This window comes from Ipomoea nil, unplaced genomic scaffold, assembly GCF_001879475.1.
Source record: "Ipomoea nil cultivar Tokyo-kokei standard unplaced genomic scaffold, Asagao_1.1 scaffold2823, whole genome shotgun sequence".
NCBI lineage: Eukaryota > Viridiplantae > Streptophyta > Magnoliopsida > Solanales > Convolvulaceae > Ipomoea > Ipomoea nil.
The window spans coordinates 539734-562500 of NW_017619251.1; the positions used below are offsets into that span (position 1 = coordinate 539734).

The window sequence follows — 22767 nt, forward strand, 5'->3', positions numbered from 1 at the left end:
AAGACAATGCATCAAAACTCACATTTCATAGCAAAATCACAAGTAGAAGTCAAGAATTCATCATATAGGTAAGAAAATAGATTTTTTAAAGCATGGGTTACCCCTTGTAGCCTAAAACTTCACTTTTCACACCCTTAAAATCTTTTCCTAAAGCTCTCCTTCAACTTCAACTTCAAGAACAAACCAAAAGAAAACAAAGATTCTATCTTTTAGCTAGAAAAGACACCTAAAAAGATACTAAAAACACTAAGGGACCAAGGATCTTACCCTCCCTTATGCTCAAGGTTAAGAAAGTTTGAATCTTGGAGACCAACTTGAAGAATCTAGGATTGCCCAAAACTTGGCTTGAAAAAGAAGCTAAGAATTTTCTAGAGAGAAGGTGGAGCTTTTGTGTTTAGGGTGTTAGGGAAATGAAATGAAGGATGACTCTAGGTTAGCTTGGGGCACAAACATAAGGTGAAAAGACTTCTTTTCCCTTACTAAAGTGGGAAGAGTAAGGAGACAAGGGAACAATTCATAAAGCATAGAGTATAACTCTTTGACTTGGGTTGACTAGTCAATTTCTAGTCCTCCGACTATTGAATTTTCAGGATTTTAAGAATAAATTACCAATTAAACTAGGATTAATTATCTAATTAATCCTTAAATAGAATTTGGATTTACGGGGTGTCACATCATCTCCCCCTTAAAGGAAGCTTCGTCCCCGAAGCTTGGGTACGACGAATCCAAACAAAACGGCAACATGAAACAACAATGTGAAAAGAGGAGCAAGAACATCTTTTGACCAAACTTCAAGAATTCCAAAAGGTATAAAATTATCAAGAAGTCATAGCATTGCAAGAAGTTACCAACAAAATTCCTTGAGCACAACAAACACTTAAGACCAAAACTCAACTACCAAAGCCTTCTGAACAACACTACAGTTCTAAAAAACTCGATTCTAGTAAAAACAACCCACAAAACTAACTACTCCAACACAACCAACAAAACAAGAAAGATCACACAAGGCAACAACAAAACAACTAGCAAGCGGAAAGAACAAAATAACTAGCAAGCAGCAACAACATAACGATAACAACAAACGAGGAAAGAGAGACGAGATTACCACAACTCCGCACTAGAACGACTCGCTCTCCGACTCCTCGGTGTCTTCGTCGGACTCTTCATCGGCTCTCCCTCGGCTAGAACCGGCCTCTAGCTGATCCAACCTCTGGTTAACCGCGACAAACTGCGTCTTCATGTAGGCGAAGCCTTCCTCTATCATTCTGTTCTGTTGTTGAAGAAGGGTGACCACACGCTCCTCGTGGGTCATGGCATCGTGTTCCCTCTTGGTTCTGGCTTCCTTCCTTCTTAGGTTTTTTTCGCTCTCCGAGTCGCTCTCCTTGACTTCAGTAGCTTCTCCTACATCCGCATCCTCCTCTTGGTTTTCTTCTTCATCATTCCCCGCATCTCCTTCTAAGCTCCGAACTGCGAGGTTCAACTTCCCAACGGGAATCTCAAGCTCAGCAACCAACGTGTCTCGCTCATCGGGGGTTTTCCTGGCGACTTCCTCGAGCGTGATGTACTCTCCGTCATCCATCTGAAACAGATTGCAACTCCGCAGGTTGGTGGCGTCCAACACCATTTGGCCCACTGGCTTTGGTACACAGCCGTCAACACTTATTCCTTTTCTAACGAAGATCCAACTCAAAACCATACCATACGGTACACTCTTTCGGTTATGATCTCGGAAAAAGACCATATGATGCAACATTAAGGCAGGTAGGTTAAACTTCACCATATTCTTTAAGCAAAAGGCAAAGGTGCACTCTAACTTTCCTAACAGACGGCTGTTATTGTTATTGGGCAACAAACAATCCGATACAAGCATAACCAAGATTCTCTATTCAGCAGTCAACCATTTCCTTTCTGGTCTCGTGGCTTGAGTAAAACCACTAGTCCGACCCAACAGATAACTCAAGTAATCTCGATAAGCCATGGTATCCGTCCCAATCCAGAAGTTACCACTATACTGCGAAACTCCCGTAGTGGTCAGGCTCAAGAGCTGAGCTAGCCTCTTCTCGGACAACACAACCTTCACACCTCTCACCCTAGAGGTAACCTCTAACTTTCCACCATCCTTAGTCACAACCATGTGACGGTAGATTTCCTTCACCAAACTCGGGTAAGTCTCGGCCCTAATGGCGAGAAACCCATCCAACAGACCTTGATATCTCAACATCTCTAACAAGAAACTTGAAAAAGAATCAGGATCAAAGGTTTTACCTTCAAACACGAGGTAGTGGGAATCCACCCATTCCACTCTTCTCGTCAAGTTAGACCTCCTGGGCATGATTCTGAGATGACCCAAAAACTCAAAGGGAAACGCAAAGCTTCCTTCTCCTTATTTTCTTCTTCTCTCCTTTTCTCTTTCTTTCTCTCTCTCTCTCTCTCTCTCTCTTTCTCTCTCTTTCTCGCTGTTTCTCGGTGACACCGCAGCAGACACGACGGCGGCGGCGGTCAGCTTCAGTCGGCGGCTGGTCGGCGTTGGCAGGGGGGTGGCGGCGGGCAGGGGGCTGTTCTACGGGTAGGGGTGGGATTCGGTGGTTCCCGGGTGGGAGGGAAAAGATGAAGGGTTTGGGGAAAATTTTGGGGAAATTGGGAAGAAGAAGGTTTTAATTTGGGGATTTTTGGGTAAAGTGAGAAATTATAGTTTGAATGGAATTTAAATGGGATATAGCTCAAGAAACATAACTAGTTCAAGTGGTTCAAGAGTTAGATTGGTAATTTGCACACCCAGGTTTGAAATTTAGTGGCTACAAATTAAAGTTTCTTTGGTCCTTTTAGGCTACTAAAGAAAGGAATTTTTTTTTTTTTGGATTTTGCCTAATATAAAATCGAGGGTACTCAATTAAACTTAGATGACCCATAAGAAAATGGTCGAGTTAAAAGAGCACATAAGCAAGGCTACGGAATTAGCATAAGCACGACGCACTTAGAGATAGGCAATTAGCTTTACGAAATAATCTCACTTAAAAAGCCAAAAAGAATCACATACCAAACAAGCAAGGCAACAAAGAAAAGACACTCTCAAAATAAGGATAGGCTTAGAAAAAGGTTACCTGCCATCTCATCCTCAACCAACCCCTCCGTCTCAGCCTGGGATCGTCCCATCACAAACACCCGACCCGAAGGTCTAGCTCCAGCTGCTCCGCGACTTGAACTCCCTCCCGATGCTCCCCCGGGTCCCGAACAATGTGGCAACGCCCTTTGGTTAGCTTGTAGAGGACATACAGCAGCCTTATATCCTCTCTCCCCGCATTTGTAGCATTGAAGAGCTTGTCCTTGGCAATCTTTTCCCACATGCTCATTTTCACACTTTCGACATGCGAACGTCTTTGCTCGATCTCCGGACTCCACTCGAGTTGATCCTTGAGGTGGGGAAGGTGCGGTCTTGGCTCGGAAATCCTGCCTCGGCTTCTTGAAGTTGTGAGATCCACCGCCTTCATTCCTCTTCCTAGCAAACTCAAACGATCCCCACTGCAACTGTTGTACCCGATATAAGTCAGCAGCATTCAAGTAAGCCTCCTTCAAGGTCCTCGGCTTGCTCACGGTCAACGCCTTACGAGCCTCGTAGTTGAGTCCAGCCACGAACTTTTCCACCTTCGCGAGCTCAGTGGGGACAAGCATCCTAGCGAAACGAGCGAGCTCCAAAAACCTCTTGTGGTACTCCACCACCGTCGATGAACCCTGCTGGAGGTGTAGAAACTCCTCGTACATAGCAGCTCAGACATGTGCCGGGTAGAACCGCTCTCGCATCCGGTCCTTTAAAACTGTCCAATCGAAGTCGGGCTCCTCAAGGCATGCGGGTCCCTCGTGCACCCACCACAAATCAGCTTCATTACTGAAGTAGAAGGATGCTAACTCCACTCGGTGCTCTTCGGGGCACCCAACGACGAAGAAGATCTTGTCGAAGGTCTGAATCCACTCCTCGAGCACGACAGGGTCTTCCTCACCGGCGAACGTCGGAGGTCTATGGCCCGAGACTAGACGTCCCACATCTCTATGTCCGGCAGGCTGTGGCGGCGGAGCAGGATGATTGTTGTGCAGCAGAGCTTCACTTAGGGTTTGCATGGTCTGCGTGAGCTGTTGCAGGTTCTAGGCTAGCTGCTCATTGGTTGGTGTCTCCAGCGTACGAGCGCGTTGACGAGGTGGTGCCATGACAAAGCTTCAACAATAACAACACGGTTACGATAGGCACAAACAACATCGCACCCTTACCTGGCGCTAACTAAAGGAACACAAAACTAAACGCAAACAACAAGCAAGCAGAACAAACTATAAACAACACACAGCTCACCACGCGTCCTAAGAGTCCTAAGTCCTAAGCACTTAGATACTTAAGGTCACCTTAGGGTCTCAAACCACACTTAACTTCTTAAAAGTCCAAACTCTAACATCCTAGGCTCAAACCTAGGCTCTGATACCAACTGTAACACCCCCAATTTTCATGACATTTTTAAAACTTAAATACGTAAGGCAAAGCAACTAACAGGTATCATAAATCGTAAGCAATAGCGGAAGTCTTAGTTTAAAACGGGGAAAACCAGGAAGTGCTAAGCCACATCCACCTCAACATGGATGCACAGGCAAGTCTAAAACCAACAATCTATCTTGTTTAACATAACCATGGCAGGCCCAAAACATTATCTACGATGTTCAAGGCAGCTACACTACAACCAACAGCTAGCGCACTGGCCATATCTACTCAGGACCTGTAAAGCATATAAAGAAAGGGGACGACGCCAGGTCAGCGAATATTGCTGGTAACCCATCAATACGCGTTAAGTAGAATATATAGATAGTATGATACAAAACCATTTTCGAAGGAATACAGTATATATCAGTTCAAAAGTCATAGAGAGTAGTCAACTGCAAAGACTCTAATTCACTCTCCAAGAACAAGGGAAATCAACATCCCAAGACAACATCAACACAAGAACAACAATAGTACCACTCAACACAGCTCAAGATGTAATCTACTGATCACTAAGTAGGAGAACATCAAGGCAAAGACAACAACAATAAACAAGTACAACTCGAGGTGTATTCTGCTGATCACAAAGTAGAATACCACTCGACATGCTCATCAGAAAAGGATAGACATTCACACATTGGCACTACATGCCACCGTGACACTAAATGTCACATGTTCCAACCTTATGCCCAGTTCCAACCTTATGGCTACCCCCGGCCTTATTACAGTTCCAACCATTACCTCCGAGAACCCCTGTACTTCTGAGTCCAACCTTATGCCTCCGGGAACCGTCGTTCCCCCTCCAACAACTGCCAACATTTCTACCGATCTCGCAATACACGAGGGTACCGTTCATTTCAATCACACAACCGGCAACGCATGAGCCTGAAGCCCAGATTATGAGCCTGAAGCCTAGATTACAACTCCAATATCATTTCAAGGCCACCACGAGGACCACATCTGTACCTTGGTGATTAATGTCCCATACCATTAACCGTGCAATCAAGGTACAACCAATACACACACTTTCATCACAGGAATCAATCAGTGGATCACAATAATGATATGAAACCATACTCAACAAGGAAGGATTACAATCCGACTCCAAACGATGATCAACACAAGTTGTCATTCTCTAAAGGGAAGAACAAACTGCACACACTAGCATTTCAACATCAAACTAGCATGCTTATCAAACGGGTAAACCAAACATAGCTCCAAAGAACATACAAGACTCATCATGGTTCAACGAATCACAAAGTTGAACACTTAGCACGATTCAAGACACCAAATCCTACATAGATTCCTAACATACCGTTCTAGACATACGAAACTTCATGAAGATTCTCAAATAGCCCAACAAAACAACATCGGAAGTCAAAACATCAATTACCGAGTCAAAAGAATCACGATGAACAAATCCCCAACAATCAACAACATTGTACCCCGCGGGTGGGGCCACGGGTGGACCTCTACCCGTGGTTCCGCCCGCGGGTAGCAACACCCGAGAGGCCTGAACCCCGCGGGTGGGGCGGCGGGTAAGCCACTGCTCATCGTTCCGCCCGCGGGTACAACCTTGTACAAAAAATAATCCCTCCGGGGATTTTCAACACCAAGTCCAAATTCAAGTCCAAAACACCCAAAATCTCACCAAATACAACAATATGACTTGAACCCAAGAAGTAGCCAAGCAATGGCATACAAGAATCCTAACAACAAGCTCTAGATATGGATTCTCACAAGACAATGCATCAAAACTCACATTTCATAGCAAAATCACAAGTAGAAGTCAAGAATTCATCATATAGGTAAGAAAATAGATTTTGTAAAGCATGGGTTACCTCTTGTAGCCTAAACCTTCACTTTTCACACCCTTAAAAGCTTCTCCTAAAGCTCTCCTAAAAAGATACTAAAAACACTAAGGGATCAAGGATCTTACCCTCCCTTATGCTCAAGGTTAAGAAAGTTTGAATCTTGGAAACCAACTTGAAGAATCTAGGATTGCCCAAAACTTGGCTTGAAGAAGAAGCTAACAATTTTCTAGAGAGAATGTGGAGCTTTTGTGTTTAGGGTGTTAGGGAAATGAAATGAAGGATGACTTTAGGTTAGCTTGGTGCACAAACATATGGTGAAAAGACTTCTTTGCCCTTACTAAAGTGGGAAGAGTAAGGGGACAAGGGAACAATTCATAAAGCATAGAGTACAACTCTTTGACTTGGGTTGACTAGTCAATTTCTAGTCCTCCGACTATTGAATTTTCAGGATTTTAGGAATAAATTACCAATTAAGCTAGGATTAATTATCTAATTAATCCTTAAATAGAATTTGGATTTACAGGGTGTCACAGCTTGAATGCTGTAAAAGACTCTGTAGAACAACAATCTTCATAATAGTTTGCAAATTGGATAGCTTCAATTGGCGATGGCAAAATTGGTGGACCTAATGATGGTTATGCAGAAGTAGAAATACCCAGTACTATGTTACTACCGTCCAATGGTGACCATATTGAAACCATTGTTAGGAGTACATTTCCTATGTTTGCTAATGGTAATTCTAATGCAAGTTATCTTCAAGGGCGTGCAATTCTAGCACCTACTCTCGAGGTAGTGAACTCAGTGAATAACTATATGAGCGAGTTGCATACGGCTGAAAGCAGAACATATTTTAGTTGCGACACAGTATGCAAAGCTGATGCAGGCGCTGGGATACTTGGTGATGTTCACATACTTGAATTTTTGAACGGCATTAGAGCTTCAGGTCTTCCAAACCATGCATTAACTCTAAAAATTGGCTCACCAGTCATGTTATATATTAAGGAATATTGATTACTTAGTTGGTTTGTGTGATGGCACGCGGTTGGTGATCACCAAGTTAGCAAACTGTGTGATTGAAGCTGAGTTAATGGATGGTGCTAACAAAGGAACAAATGTCTTGATACCCAGATTGTCAATGTCACCGTCCGATACAAGGTTGTCATTCAAGTTTCAACGAAGACAATTCTCGTTGATGTTATCATATGCAATGACTATTAACAAAAGTCAAGGTCAAACATTCTCACATGTAGGTTTGTTGCTTAAAAAACTAATTTTTGTACATAGTCAATTGTACATGGATGCATCTCGAGTTAACAACCCAAATGGTCTTAAAATATTGATTGCCAACAACTCAAGAACAAATGCTACATCAACAACCAACGTGGTATACCACGAGATCTTCAATAATTTGTAATTTTGTGACACTTATTTTTGTATATTGTATATTAAACTAATTTCCGGATTCTTACTATTTTGCCTTTACATTTTATTTTAAAGATCCACTTTGTAATTTTAAAATTTTAAAGATCCACTTTACCTTCAATATCTTGAACAATATCCATCCCGTGCATCGCACGGGTAAGTTACTAGTTTAATTAAAAATTACTTCAATCAAACCTTGTTAATCGAACTAGACACATAAAATAAGACGGAGGGAGTAATATTTTATTTATATGTAAATAATTTGAATCAAGGTTCACAATACCCATAATAGACGCTGATTAACTATAGATATAATTTTTGAACAGTAAATATTTTTAGTCAACATGAATAAAATATAAAACTTGAATGACGAGTACACGAAAGAGAACAAAATTGAAAAAAATATAATACTAAAATTAGGCATCATATCACATCAACTTATAGTCATCAAATATTAATTCTTGTATATATATATATGATGCTCACACTTTTGGATTATGTCCAAAAAGAATAGCTTTACATCGCCATGGAAGCTGATGCACAGAGCCTTGGTCTCTCTCTCCCAGTACCTAGCGTCCAGCAGCTGGTCATAGACAACCCGAACGTGGTTCCGAGCCGGTATATCCACGACGGCGTTGAATCTCCGGCGTCTGCGAAATCAATCGCCGCCGTCAATGTTCCGGTGATCGACATGCAGAAATTACAGTCTGAGAATTCAGAAGAGTTACAGAAGCTGCACTTGGCCTGCAAAGATTGGGGTTTCTTTCACCTTATCAATCATGGAGTAAATTGTTCACTAGTGGAGGAAGTAAAACGCGAGATACAAGACTTCTTCAATCTTCCATTGGAAGAAAAGCAGAGATACGGGCAAGCGGAAGGGGACATAGATGGGTTCGGTCAGCTCTTCGTTGTGTCCGAGGAGCAGAAGCTTGATTGGGCAGATGTGTTTTACCTTAAAACTTTGCCAAACAACATAAGATCGCCTAACCTTTTTCCAAAGCTACCAGAAGCCTTCAGGTAATATAATCTTCTCCCAAAAAAAGGCAAAGTTGCAAAATACATAATGCGCTAGTCGAGCTCCAGAGCCTGTAGGCGGAAAGTCTAAAAAAAAAATTGTGCGTGTGTATGTATTGTATAATATATATATATATATATATATATATATATATATATATATATATATAAACATTACACATGGTTCTAGGTATTGCAAGAGAAAAAATTAAAAAATAATAATTAAGTCGAGTGAACCGAGTTAACTCGGTCTACTTGGCGGAGTTACGCCTAAATGGGAAAGTCCCACGGTTTGACAACATCTAGGCAGGATTTTTAAAATACTGCAAAAATGTTGAATTTCTAACGTCAAGAGCCCCTCACGTCCCGTCCCAATAGAGTATGTAAGAGGATATAAATTACGGTAACTCAGCGGCTCACGGCTCACGGCTCAACAGATATGGCCAAATTAAATAATAGTGCGTACAAGAGCTCTGTCCACTTTAATGGCCCGTTTGGTTCACGGAATAGGCCGGGAATGACATAGAATTCCCAGTAATAGGCTTATTCCTTTGTTTGGTAACCATTTCTATTATTCCTGGTAATAGCCTATTACCTCAAATAAGGTAATAGCTATTACTAGGGGCCCCCCCTGGTATAAGCAGGGACGGAGGGAGAGGGGGGCAGGGGGGCGGCTGCCCGTGTATATATGTATATATATTACATGTTTTAGTATTAGTATAAAAGAACTATAAAATGTTAATAAGAAGCGAGTTAGAGTTGGTGGTATAGCACATCTTTGGTAATAATGAGGTTAAGGGTTCCAATCTTAGCATCAATATAGTTTCACCTACTGAAACACAAAGAACTAATAACGCCTCCACCGAGGCTTGAACTCATAATCTTCCAAATGGAAGTTCAACCCAGGTACCATTAGACCATATAGTCCTGGTTTTTATAAGGCTATTTATGTCTTTTAAAACATATTTCATTTCTATTCCTTAAATCAACCAAACACTGTAATATAATTCCTAAAGTCTATTCCTTCCGCAAACCAAACAACAGAATACAATTCCTATTCTATTCCTTGCCTATTCCATTCCTTATGAAATAGCATTCCTATTACCTCAAAATTAATTCCGTGAACCAAACGTGCTATAAGTGTAATCCTAATACTGTCACTGTCGTGACAAGTTTTGAAACTTGGTCACTTCATTCAAATATAAATTATAATAAAGCCATATGGTCTTGTGAAAATTAAATGTTAATATTAATGGTTAAATGTTGGTATTAACAACATTTAATTTTCACAAGACCATATGGTAATATACATATATATATATATATATACATATATATATATATATATATATATATATATAGTAATATGAATATGAATTGCAACTATGTTGATATTAGGTTATGTATTTTTTAATAAATAATATTATTATAATATTGTCCAATATTCATTCCGTGCATCGCATGGGTAGCATACTAGGAGTAGACATACTCAAGATTAAATATGTATACCGCTAGCTGCGATTAATAATAGTAACTTTTTGTATCATACTATTTTCAATTATTAAATTAAATATTGTAAATACAATATCATAATTATTTTGTCATATACTTAATAAAAATGTAATTTTAAACAATTAAATTGTGGTTCATGTTTTCTTCTTCTATACTTCAAATACCATTATTAAAAACATTTTTTACCTATTCTAACATTACAAACAAATCTTTAATATTTAGTCCGTGGACAATACTAGTATTATCTAACATGATATGACAACTGCCGAACCACGTATTTAGGTAGCACCTGATTTTGTCGTTATGTTATGAGTTGTCAGTGAAGTGAGGCCAATGTTTCTTTACGTTCCAAAACATTGTCTGACCAAAACGGTTAAAAAAGAAACGTTTTCTATTTCTCTACATTTTAGTGTCAACGCCAAATGAAAACCACTAGCATCTATTACATTGATTTTCTAATTTTTTTTTATTAGTACGTTTAATAGATGTCAGTGGTTTACATTTGTGCACTTAATTTCTAGCTACTAAGTGATTCAGATAGAAAAAGATAAATATGAAGTAAAAAATATTGTTATTTATACTTAATTAACTATGATTTTTTAACTAAATTCCTTATCATGTAATTCTGGACCAAAAATAAAAAATAAAAAATTTGTGTGAGATCATCTCATGGACCTTTAATTTATCTGTAAGATGAGTCGGATTATAGCAACTAAAGTTTAGAAGTATTACAATTTCAGTTATAAGGATATATTACAATATAATATCTATCATAAGTACTACAATAACTATTACAATTTTTTATAAGTAAAATTTCACATATCAGGATTACATGCATAAACTTTAACTATAAGAAACATCTTTGAGACCATATTTCTTTTATAAGTAACTTTTCACATATAAGTATTACATACATGCCAACTACCATGTAGTGTGACTGCATCCCGGTTACCCCAAATAGGTGGTCATAGGTTCGAGCACTGGTGGTCCGGGTTAGATTCTTTGGTCCAAAAATGTTTGAGAAAGTATCGAACAAATACTACCATGTAAAGAATCATGAGTATGTAAAAAAATTTAAAAAAAATTTAAAGTTACATACATACGCTCTAAATATAAGGAACATATTTAAGTTTGTACCATACTCACACTAATCTTCATCAGCATCGGGCCGGATAGCCAACCCAATTAAGAGGTAAAGTGCTGGCTATATTGATTTTTTCAGGGAGTTTGAACTCCCGACCTATATATCTTAAGGGATGAGAATGTGCGATCATTCACATGAGCCAATTAAGTTGGCTATAAGTAACAAGTTATTTATTTCAAATTGGTATTAAATTTTCTGCAAATAAGTATTATGATCTCTATCATAAATAACAAGCAACTATCATATTATGAATTAAATAGTTATTTGTTATATTATTGTTGGGCCGTGCAGGAATACTATAGAAACATATTCAGTCGAAATGCACAAGCTTTCCATGAAGGTTTTATGCTTTTTGGCAAAAAATCTGGGAATAAAATCAGAAGAAATGAGAATGCTTTTTGAAGAAGGTATGCAGTCAATGAGGATGAACTACTATCCACCATGTCCTGAGTCAGAGCATGTTATGGGCCTCAGTCCTCACTCCGATGCCGGCGGCCTAACTATACTCCTTCAAGTCAATGAAACAACAGGTCTCGAAATTAAAAAAGATGGAACTTGGTTTCCTATTCTCCCTATTCCTAATGCTTTCGTTGTTAATGTTGGAGACTGCGTGGAGGTAAAATATAATGTTTCCTTGATTACTATCTACTAGTACTTAATTTTTCTCCCAAAAGGTTGAATTCCAACCCCAGCTGAGTATTTAGGAAAATTTAAATCACTCTGACTCAATGACTCAACATACAGAACCAAATGATGGTGTCCACAAGGGATCCTCTCAAAATCTGCTTACTAAATCAGTGCGCTAAGCCGGTGAGGGCTGTAGTAGTACTTAATTAAACTCCCTTGGGGAGCTCGGGAGAGGAGGCATCAGACAGGACCAAATGTTGGGGATCTTTTTAAATACTGCTTACGTGAGCTAAGCCCGTGCAGGCTGTAGTAGTATTTAATTGAACTCCCCTTACGTCTCCTGCTCGCCCTAGGGAGCTCGGGAGAGGAGGCAGCAGACATGACCAAATGTCGTGCCCACAAGGGATCCTTTCAAATACTTCTTACTAAACAAGTGAGCTAAGGCCGTGCAGGCTGTAGTTGTCTGGGGAGCTCGAGAGAGGAGGTAAATCACAAGATGTACCTCTGTGTAGTGCAGTGATCTGAGTGCACCCTTGCAGGGTTCGAACTTGGATATTTGCTAGCCATCACAGCCACACTTAAGCTTTCACCACTGAACTATGACCCGCTCCAATCTATGCATCAATGAAGTGACCACAAGTTGTTATTGTTATAATGATTTCTATGTTTTAATGGTAATTTGTAGATCTTCTCGAACGGAATTTATCGCAGCATTGAGCATAGAGCTTTAGTAAGTACAAACAAAGTGAGGATATCTATTGCAACATTTCAAAGCCCGAGGTTGGATGGTGAATTAGGCCCATCTACGAGCCTTATAAACCCTCAGAACTCGGCAAAGTTCAAAAGAATTAGCGTACCTGATTTTTTCCGTCTGTTTTTTGGGCGTAAACTGGATGGCAAATCTCATGTAGATGTCCTGAGGATTGCCAATGAGTGACGATAAGTACTACACTTAATATTATCGTCGTCAAATGTGTTTAATAATATTATTTGAACTCGTGACAATTTGATGTTATGAAATTAAAGTGGATTATATTTGTAGGTTTGGGTGGTTTATGTTGCAAGTTTTTGTACGATTAAGTTTTTAATTTAATACTCCGTATAATGTTAGTGCTTTTGTGAGTTTGGTTATGGTTACGCTATTGGTATATGTTAATATGAGTTTGTGTTTGTTTAAATATAAGTTATGTTTATGTTTTTTTTTTAAAAAAAATACTATTGATGTATTACAATGTAGTATCTGTTTATAACTACTTTCATAACTAAATGAAGCACAAAGAGCCAATATCGCCTTCAATGAGGCTCAAACCCACAACCACAACCTCCCCTATGAGGGAGCAACTTGGTGCCATTGGAAGGCAATTATGTTTATGTTTAGGGAAAGTTGTAATTTATGCCCCTCACAAATATGTCAATTATCAATGTCACCCCTGAATTATCAGTGGTGTAAATGTTGCCCCTCAATTTTCAAAACGTGACATATATTGCCCCTCCCCTAATATGAAGAAGGAGAAAATCTGTTGTCGACTGAAGGAGAACAATTGAAGAAAGAAAAATTGAAGAAAAAAACGTGATCTTCGAACAAGAAAGACGACGGGTAACCATATTTACATCACTAATAATTCAGGAAAATGGCAATATATATCACGTTTTGAAAATTAAGGGGCAACATTTACACTACTAATAATTCAGGGATAACACTGATAATTGGCATATTTGTGAGGGGCATAAATTACAATTTCCCATATGTTTATTATAGTTTTGAAATGAGTTATCTTGTAATTTAGTTAATACCACGAAACGTTTTCTGGGTATAAAATTGTTGGTCCCATGCAAGCAAAAATTTTGAAGGGGTTGAGTAGACTTTTACATATTTTAAAATTTTTAAAATAGCTCTTAGGTGAGTGAGGGAGTTATACTAGCGGCTCGAAAGTTTAGCGTGTAAGATTTTCCCTAATAATATATATTATGTATTATATATATATTAGGGTCTTAATTAAGTGGTGCAAGTTGACTAGACTTATTAAGTGGTCTGGTTGGACTTAATAACTAGTAGTTGTTAGTCAACCAAACTCTGTGCCTAATATAACCTGGATTGATGGGATACAGGATTATCGATTAGATAGCACATTCAGTTACGGTACTCAGACCGCTCAGTAGATACCAATACACCATCTAGGGTTCTGAGTCAGGTCTGAGACAAAACATGGCTGACGGTCTACCGTTAAGAGGCAACACAACAGGAACATCAACTATGGCTGGAGATCAACACGGCTACGCTTCCGCTATCATACGAGGTTAGGTTTCTCGTATACTATGGTACATATAGTTAGACTATTGTATATCTAACATTTGGTATCAGAGCCTTTATAATCTCTACCTGGTTGATTGTATTGCCTTAAGAATGCAATATCAATTTTCATATGCATTAAGATTTTGTATATGTTTAGTATATTAATCCTTCAAAATCTACATTCAAAATATATCTATTTAGTTTAGATATAATTGAGCAATTTGACATGTAATTACAAATAATTTTCTCTACTGCATAGCGTGACTGTCGGATTCATTTTTCCGGTGACAATTTCCGGCGACCCGTCCATATGCTTTGTCTTTTTTCTGGAATTATTTGTAATTGTTTTTCCGGCGAATCACCAGTTCATGGTTTCAACATGAGGAAAGACGGCAGTGGTTGATTCAATTCAACATTAAGAACAAATTTAATTTTGCTTTCGATCACGAAATTATCTGTTGTCGTTTGGAACTAACTGATGCCGGATTTTGGGAAAAAAAATGGGGTGCTAAACTGCGGCATTGATTTTGGTCCCCTGTTTTCTGCCGGCGACCGATTAAAAAAAAAAAAACCTTCAGTTTTTCCGGTCAGTTCACCGGTTGACGAGGGAGAGCTTTGGGTGGCGGCGTCGCGGTGAGAAAACGGCGGGGTGAAGCTGGGTTCCCGGCGATGTACCTGCTACCTTCTCTCCTTCAGTAGACGCCGGGGACATTTGCTGTAGGCTGAAGCTGCTCCTCTTCGTCGGACGGCACTGGTGGTTGTCATGGCTGCTAGGGTTTGGTCTTTGGTTGAGCTATGAAGAAGATGATGGATGATGATGGGTTATAAGTGTTGGGCCGGGTCAGGCCCATTGGAGCAGACCTGGTCCAATACTTCAAATTAAAAAAAAAAAAAAAAATCTTGAGCCTACTTAAGTTATGGGCTTACTTGAGTATTCCATCATCATATTTAGACTTCTTCTAGTTAATTGTTTAATTAATTTCTCCTTAAATAATTATTAAATTATCATTCAATTTGGAGCAAATATTAAGTTTTAATTTGCTGTTTGAATTTTAATTTAATATTAAGGTGTATATTAAACTGTCTCAAGTATTACAATTTATTAAGAAAATATGAGTTAATAATATATTAATATGTAAATCTAAGGATGCTACGTATATTTATAATCATTTTATTATGATAATTATACATTTATAAAAGCATGCGTTAAGGTTGGACATAACATATTATTAATTCATAAATTCATTATTAAATATCATTCAATTTTGGATTCTTAGGCTAATTTTGAGCATTATAGCCTATTAAGGTAGCTTGGTTTAGTTTCCCCTTAATTTTGAGCGCATTTTAGTTTTATGTGTCTCTAGGACTTTAGAACCTATTTTGAACAAGCTATTTGGGACCTATCTTGGGTCATTAAAGTATGGATCCCATCGATTGATATTTAAATAATAATTATAGCTCCTTTTGATTATAACATGTTTATTAAGTTTTAATTATTACTAACTACCATATTTTGGTATTCATCGTTGGTAATAATATTAAGTTTTGGGTCTATTTCAGTATTTAGACCATTTGTATTCATGTTATAATTCACTTGGGTCATTGAGGTTTATGTGCCTAATTTGAGTGATTAAGTGCTATAAATATTGTTTAAGTTGATTAAATTTTTAATCTATCAATAGTTTTTCAGGGCCTTAATAATAATATTAAGTCTTTAATTTTATGGCAAAAGCAATATAGTTGGTATATTGTCTATATAATGGTAATTTGGTTATTACCTTAACTTTAGTCTTCCTTAGTATCATAATAGTCATGGTTAATTATTATGTGATAAATTGAGATTAGTATTTGGCATCCCTTAATTACAGTTTTGCCCTTATTGTAGTTATTATTAATTGGCATTATTAATTACTGTTATTAAGTTTAGGGACTAATCTCATTTTATTACTTTTCATAATAATTATCATTTCATGGTAATATGCTATATTTGGTACATTGGCATGATTACCACTTCATTTTACATGACTATTATTGTTGGTAATTAAGTCCTACCAATAAATTTTAATGTACCAATGGACGCTGCATCGAGTTTATTGACACTGATAGTGAAGATTGGGAGAATTATGGAGTCTTTTCTTCTCTTGTGGATCATCATCGTTGTTAGCGCAATGGAGAGATGCGGTTTGCATCATTAAGGTTAGCCATTAATTATCTTTTACAGTTATTATTGATAATTAGTGCTACAGTTACAGTTAATCACTAATTTGGACTAGTCGCATATTTTATCTTTAGGAAAATGGAAACATTAAAAGGTGCATTACCATACTTTGATTTGTCATTATTATTAATGTTAATAGTGATTATAATGTTACTTATTGCTATTAATAATTAATTAATGATGACATTAATATTGTTATGGTATTCAGTTATGCACCTTGAACTGTTTCCAAATAAATTTATGTGACAATACTCCAGTTCAGAAAATAATTTTATGAACATTAATATTTTTCGGACTTCAAATTTTATTAAGTTTTCAAAATTTTATCCGAAAACGTTTATAAATGTTAGCGGTTTTAACCACTGTTTTTCCATATTTAGTCTCCTACTTAATGTGATAATATTATTATGGCTATTTATTGTCATTTTGGTTATTTGCAATTTTGTCATTAATAATAATAATATTATTATTAACTGAGTTATGGAGAGTGATTTTGAATCAATTTAGTAATCTTGGAAAAACATATTTTCTAGGCAATTGACTTTTGCCATTAATTCCATAATTCATCTAGTTCTTTGAATTATGATTGCCCATATTTGGTTAAGTATGAATAAATGAATATTTTGTTTAAATTCATATTCGTTAGTTGGTTCATACTCCTTAGATTGTTTTATGCATTCGATCACATTAAGTACATAATGTTAAGTTTAATTATGTAATTAGAGTTTATGAGATTTTAATTTACAAATGATAGCATATCCTTTTGGTTTGATATTGTTTAAATTTGTAAATTCAGTTATTTCTCATGAATTTGATCTTTATGCATTAAAACATTTTACCATGGGCTTACAGTTTAAAAAAAAAAATTCAAAGTATATATCCAGTACATTATTATTCAAAATGTTGGGTCTCTTTTGGTTTGGACTCATCGGTGTTTGAATATTAAGTTTATACTTTAAAATCTCATATTGTAAATTGCTTTAAGTTATGCAATTTATTTGGAATATATGAGTTTAATGTTTAATTTTATGCATATTTGTCCTAAGCATAATATTATGTTTTAAATTATGCAATTTTATTATGCATTTAGCAATGCATACTTTGAGATGGAATTATATTAGTTCCTATTTAAGTTGGACTTACGCATAAACTTTATTCGCGGTAGTGCCTGAATTTAAGCACGTTTAGTCCGCTATTTTTAGTTCACCATTTAAGCTTTAATCATAGGTGAACCCTACAGTTTTCTGGTATATACCCTACAGTTTTAGGTTCGTACCCCCAAACAGTTATACATTAAGTATATATGAATCGGGGAGACATATTAGTTTTAATGGCCATGACTTAAGAACATCTTGTGCCACTAGTCTCCTTAAATTGATACTCTATTTAAGGAATTGGTTTTCAGTGAGACTTAGTCTCTAACCACCTTTCCTTGGAGTATGTTTAGATTTTCCCATCACAATCTGGTATAATATGTTTGTCAAAATTTTAAGTATTTCTTGCCAATGTGATTTTATTTCGGTTTATTAAAGAATAGCCAAAGCATCTTTAATTTACTGAAATATCTTAAGTATTTACATATTTTAAAATTTTTAAAATAGCTCTTAGGTGAGTGAGGGAGTTATACTAGCGGCCGAAAGCTTAGCGCGTATAACTGACCGTTTTCTGAGTCTATATCGGTTTGATCTGATCGAGAGATTTGAGAAAACGCCTAAGGCAGACCATATGATAGGTTTACATACAATTGGTTTAATGTGATCATTGAATTAGAATTGTAAGGATGAGATAATTGAACAAGTTACAAAATCTTATTTCGACTACTTTGTCGGATCATATTATCACGTGAGTTGCAATATTCAATTTCGTGAGAGTCTCTTTCAAAAAGAAAAAAAAAATCGTGAGAGTGACCGAGCTTCACAAGCTCTCTAATGGTGCATAAACAAAAGAAAGAGAACAAGTTTTATTGAAGGCCATCGTCTGTAAAATATTACAAATGAAGTTGATGATAATAAAAAATGAGAAAGATATACAGTATATGTAGCCTGAGCATGAGCATAACCGCTCCTAACAAACAGCTTAGTTGGAGCTCTCTTGACAGCTGGATTGTGGGAGGGAATTTATTCCTTGCTTCTCTTGTGCGTACTGTGAAATTCAATTATCAAACTTTAATTCGACTACTAGTAAATTATTTGTGCGATGCACAGATAAATTTTTTTTATTATATATTTAGAAAAAAAATTAAAGATGAAATTATAAACAATTTTAATATTTGAAAATGTAAATTTATTTTATTATAAGATTAGTTCAAAAGTATCACTCAATTAATTGAATAATATATGACTCGTTTGTCTGCAATTATCTTGAAAAAATCAATATCTAATATGATTTATGTAATTATATTATTACTAAAATAAATATAAGAAAAAAGGAGAAATAAATATAGGAAAAAAGGAGAAGTAATTTTTTTTTTTGAATGCTACTGGTTCTATTACATTGTAGTATCTGTTCATATACTTTCTCAACCTACTGAAACACAGAGAACCAATAACGCGTCCACTGAGGCTCGAACTCATAATCTTCCAAATGGAAGTCCAACCCGAATACCATTGGACCACATAGTCCTGGTAAAGGAGAAGTAATTTAATTGTAATTATTATAAAAATAAATCCAACGATCCATGTTTAGCTTAATTACCATAGGGTGTTGCTATTTGCACCCCTTTGACCAAAATGGGGTAAAAAGTACATTGAAAATATAAAAAGTTAAAAACTTATAATAAATACATAGGTGGTGCAAATAGCCTAATGAGTGGTCAAAATGTTATTTGCACCACCTTAATTAAATCACATTTATTAAGTTTAAATAATAATTAATTAATTCAAAATTTAAAAAAAAAAAAAAAAAAAGGGAAATCCCGCCTTCTCCGGTAGGCAACTGGGCTGCCTTCTCACCGGAGAAGGCTACACGGGTCGCCTTCTCCGGTGAGAAGGCGACCGCTGGGTTGCCTTCTCACCGGAGAATGCAACCCAGTTGCCTTCTCCAGTGAGAAGGCATGTCCACCGGAGAAGGCGATGGTTTCCTTCGTTTTTTTTTTTTTTTTTTTTTTTTTTTTAATTTAAACAACCCACTGGGTTGCCTTCTCACCGGAGAAGGTGACGGGAGGTTTGTTTTTTTTTTTTAATATTTTTAATTTTAAAAAAAATGAAAAATAAATAAATAAATAGCAAATTTGCATTTACACCACCTATAAAACTATTTGACCTACTAAAAATATTATTTATTAAACAGTGAGAAGGCATGTCCACCGGAGAAGGCGATGGTTTCCTTCGTTTTTTTTTTTTTTTTTTAAACAACCCACTAGGTTGCCTTCTCACCGGAGAAGGCAACCCACAGGGGTGCCTTCTCACCGGAGAAGGTGACGGGAGGTTTGTTTTTTTTTTTTTTTTTGTTTTTTTTTTAATATTTTTAATTTAAAAAAAATAAAAAATAAAAAATAAATAGCAAATTTACATTTACACCACCTATAAAACTATTTGACCTACTAAATAGGTGGTGCAAATAGCCAAATAGGTGGTGTAAATAGAATTTCCCTTACAATAAAGAGTCATTTTCAAAAGCATCTTCCTTATCATTCACGGGTATAGACTTTTTATAACTCTCAAATCGGTCACTGTTGTATAGATCAATATCAAAACTCAAAAGTCACAACAGAAAGAGAAACAATCTGTCTGGATAGCATTCCATTGAATAGGTAATTATTACTGTTACCGTTTTCTTGGTAAAGGTTTTAGTTTTCAAGACCATATCCATACATTATTTCGTGCATAATTGGCTAGTATGCCTTTATTATCATTAATTCATTATTATTATATATTGGTATAACGTTATGGTTTCATTATTATATAATGGTAATTGAGATGAACATTCCCTTTAATATAGGAGCTAATTATTAGTAATTGTCATTAATTAGGAAAGTGTAATTATTAATTTAAGGTCTTTAAATATTAGTGTGTACTAAAGAAAATATTAATGTAAAATGATAATTTTATCCAATAATGTTGATATGACTAAATTGTCATTTTGTTTGACCGGGAAAATTGACCAAACACTTCTGTTATTATATATACTATACTAGTCTTTTCGCCCGTGCGTTGCACGAAATGAATTTGTTATAATACTTTAACAATATTTGGATCGATATACAAATATAAATTATAATAATGAATATTATATAGTGCCGTTGATGAAATGAGTTGTATCGATTATGTTTTCTGATCTTATTCTTGTTTGAATTCGAGCAAATAATTGCCCAATTACCCGTGCGGATGCGCGTGCAATGCACAGATAAAATTTTTTATTATATATTTAGACAATAAAATTAAAGATGAAATTATAAATTCTATAGTTGGTGAGGCTGCATTTGCATGTATGTGTTACAACACATACATATATAGTCTATCATCTTATTCATTGTATTGCTTAAAAACGTTCATTGATCAATGGGGATTCATTCATAATCTGTTCTGGGGAAAATGAAGGATAAGGTGGTGGAGATGACCAAGAATGCAGAGAAATTGGGAGGGACGACCCAAGAAGTGCAGCCGCAAATTGGAATGTTTGTTTTTAGATGGATAAATATATATATATTGAACATCGAAGTGCAAGTAAAATCTCTTATAAGTGCACCTATTTTCACCTATAAGTGCATGTAATTTTGCCTTGTTAGCATTCACTTTCCGCAACCATTAATGCACCTGGGTGTGCTTATAACTATTTGTGCAAGTATTTATAACTATAGGTGCAACTACTTATAACTATTTGTGCACCTACTTTCACCTATAAGTGCATGTAATTTTGTCTTGTTAACATTCATTGATCTGAGTTCAGCGGGTAGTAATACTCCTGAAAACCACTCGCAAACATTCATACACCTAGATGCAACTACTTATACCTATGTGTGCAACTACTTAGAACTATAGGTGCAACTACTTAGAACTATAAGTGCAACTAAGTATTGATGCTCAGTGTAAATTTTTACTTGCACCTATAATACATTTTACATGCACTTGTAATACATTTTACTTGCACTTCGATGTTCAATTATTTACGAAAATGCCACCGCGTTTTTTAAAAAAATCAGTGTTTCTCATCCATTAGATCTGGACACGTGGACGAACAGAATCCATTCCTATTTCGCGCCTGGGCGAGCCGTTCGCACATGAGTGCAACTCTATATATATATATATATATATATATATATATATATATATATATATATATATATATATATATATATATATATATATATATATATATATATATATAAAATCACTCTTAATTTTGACTTCTAAACCTATCTCATTCACTATTTAATTAGGCAAATGTTCACATTAATTTAGGTCTGTGTGTATCTCTCTTTGGCCCAGTGACCCACTCTCCTTCTTCTTTGTTTACCTCTCATTCAAATAATTATTTGTCTTTTAATTTGTTGGTTGTGGTGGAGGGACAAAAGATGAATACTCTAGAGGAGGTGGGCGGAGATCCCAACTGCACCAAGCAGGATCTCTCCCACATTGTCAATGGCAAAAGAATCAAACGCTCACGCTCAATGCCCCATTCTCGGATCACGGCGACGACGCCACCGCATTCTTCCGCCGGAGATGCTGCTATTGATAATGCCACCTCTGAGCCAATCCACGCGCCCACACCGGAGGACGAGGACATGGCTCGCTGCCTTATGCTCCTCTCCCAGGACAGCGCCGGGGCCTGAGGAGTCTCGCGTCATCCTCCTGCCATCTCAAGTCGCCATTGTACAAGGAGGAAGACGATGACAACGGAAAATTCTACAGCAAGAAATACGTGGAGACGACGATCACCGTGGGCAGCTATGGAGCGGTGAAAGTGGGTATGTATAGGTACGAATGCAAAACATGCGGGCACATGTTCCCGACGATTCATCATCAACCAATTACTCGTGTGATGTGTGTACAATGCACGGGCAATGCGCCTACGATGTACGGATAAAACTTTTTATTATATAGCGATCTTCTTTCCTTTAGAGGAATTTGCTATATCATCAAACATGTTTATAACAAAGGGATGACTCAACTGTACCATACAAAAAAAAAAAAAAAACTTAATCCTTAAGGTCTGCTAATTAAATTGCAAAGTGGGGAAGCTAGGGAGTATATATGAATTCTCTTATCA

General features: G+C 36.7%; 1 protein-coding gene across 2 annotated transcripts in view; it reads left to right on the forward strand.

Moving 5' to 3' along the window:
• Positions 1–8239: 8239 nt before the first annotated feature.
• The window catches only part of LOC109158609 (protein SRG1-like), a 76878-nt gene continuing 62350 nt past the window's right edge, over positions 8240–22767 (forward strand). Inside the window, exons 1-3 of one of the 2 annotated variants that reach the window (XM_019306492.1) lie at positions 8240–8769; positions 11714–12038; positions 12735–13022. In XM_019306492.1, coding sequence (XP_019162037.1) covers positions 8279–8769; positions 11714–12038; positions 12735–12986 — 1068 coding nt within the window. In that variant the 5' untranslated portion in view covers positions 8240–8278 and the 3' untranslated portion in view covers positions 12987–13022. Of the gene's footprint in view, positions 8770–11713; positions 12039–12734; positions 13181–22767 lie in introns of those variants that run through there. The other variant, XM_019306491.1, reaches the window with a different exon arrangement.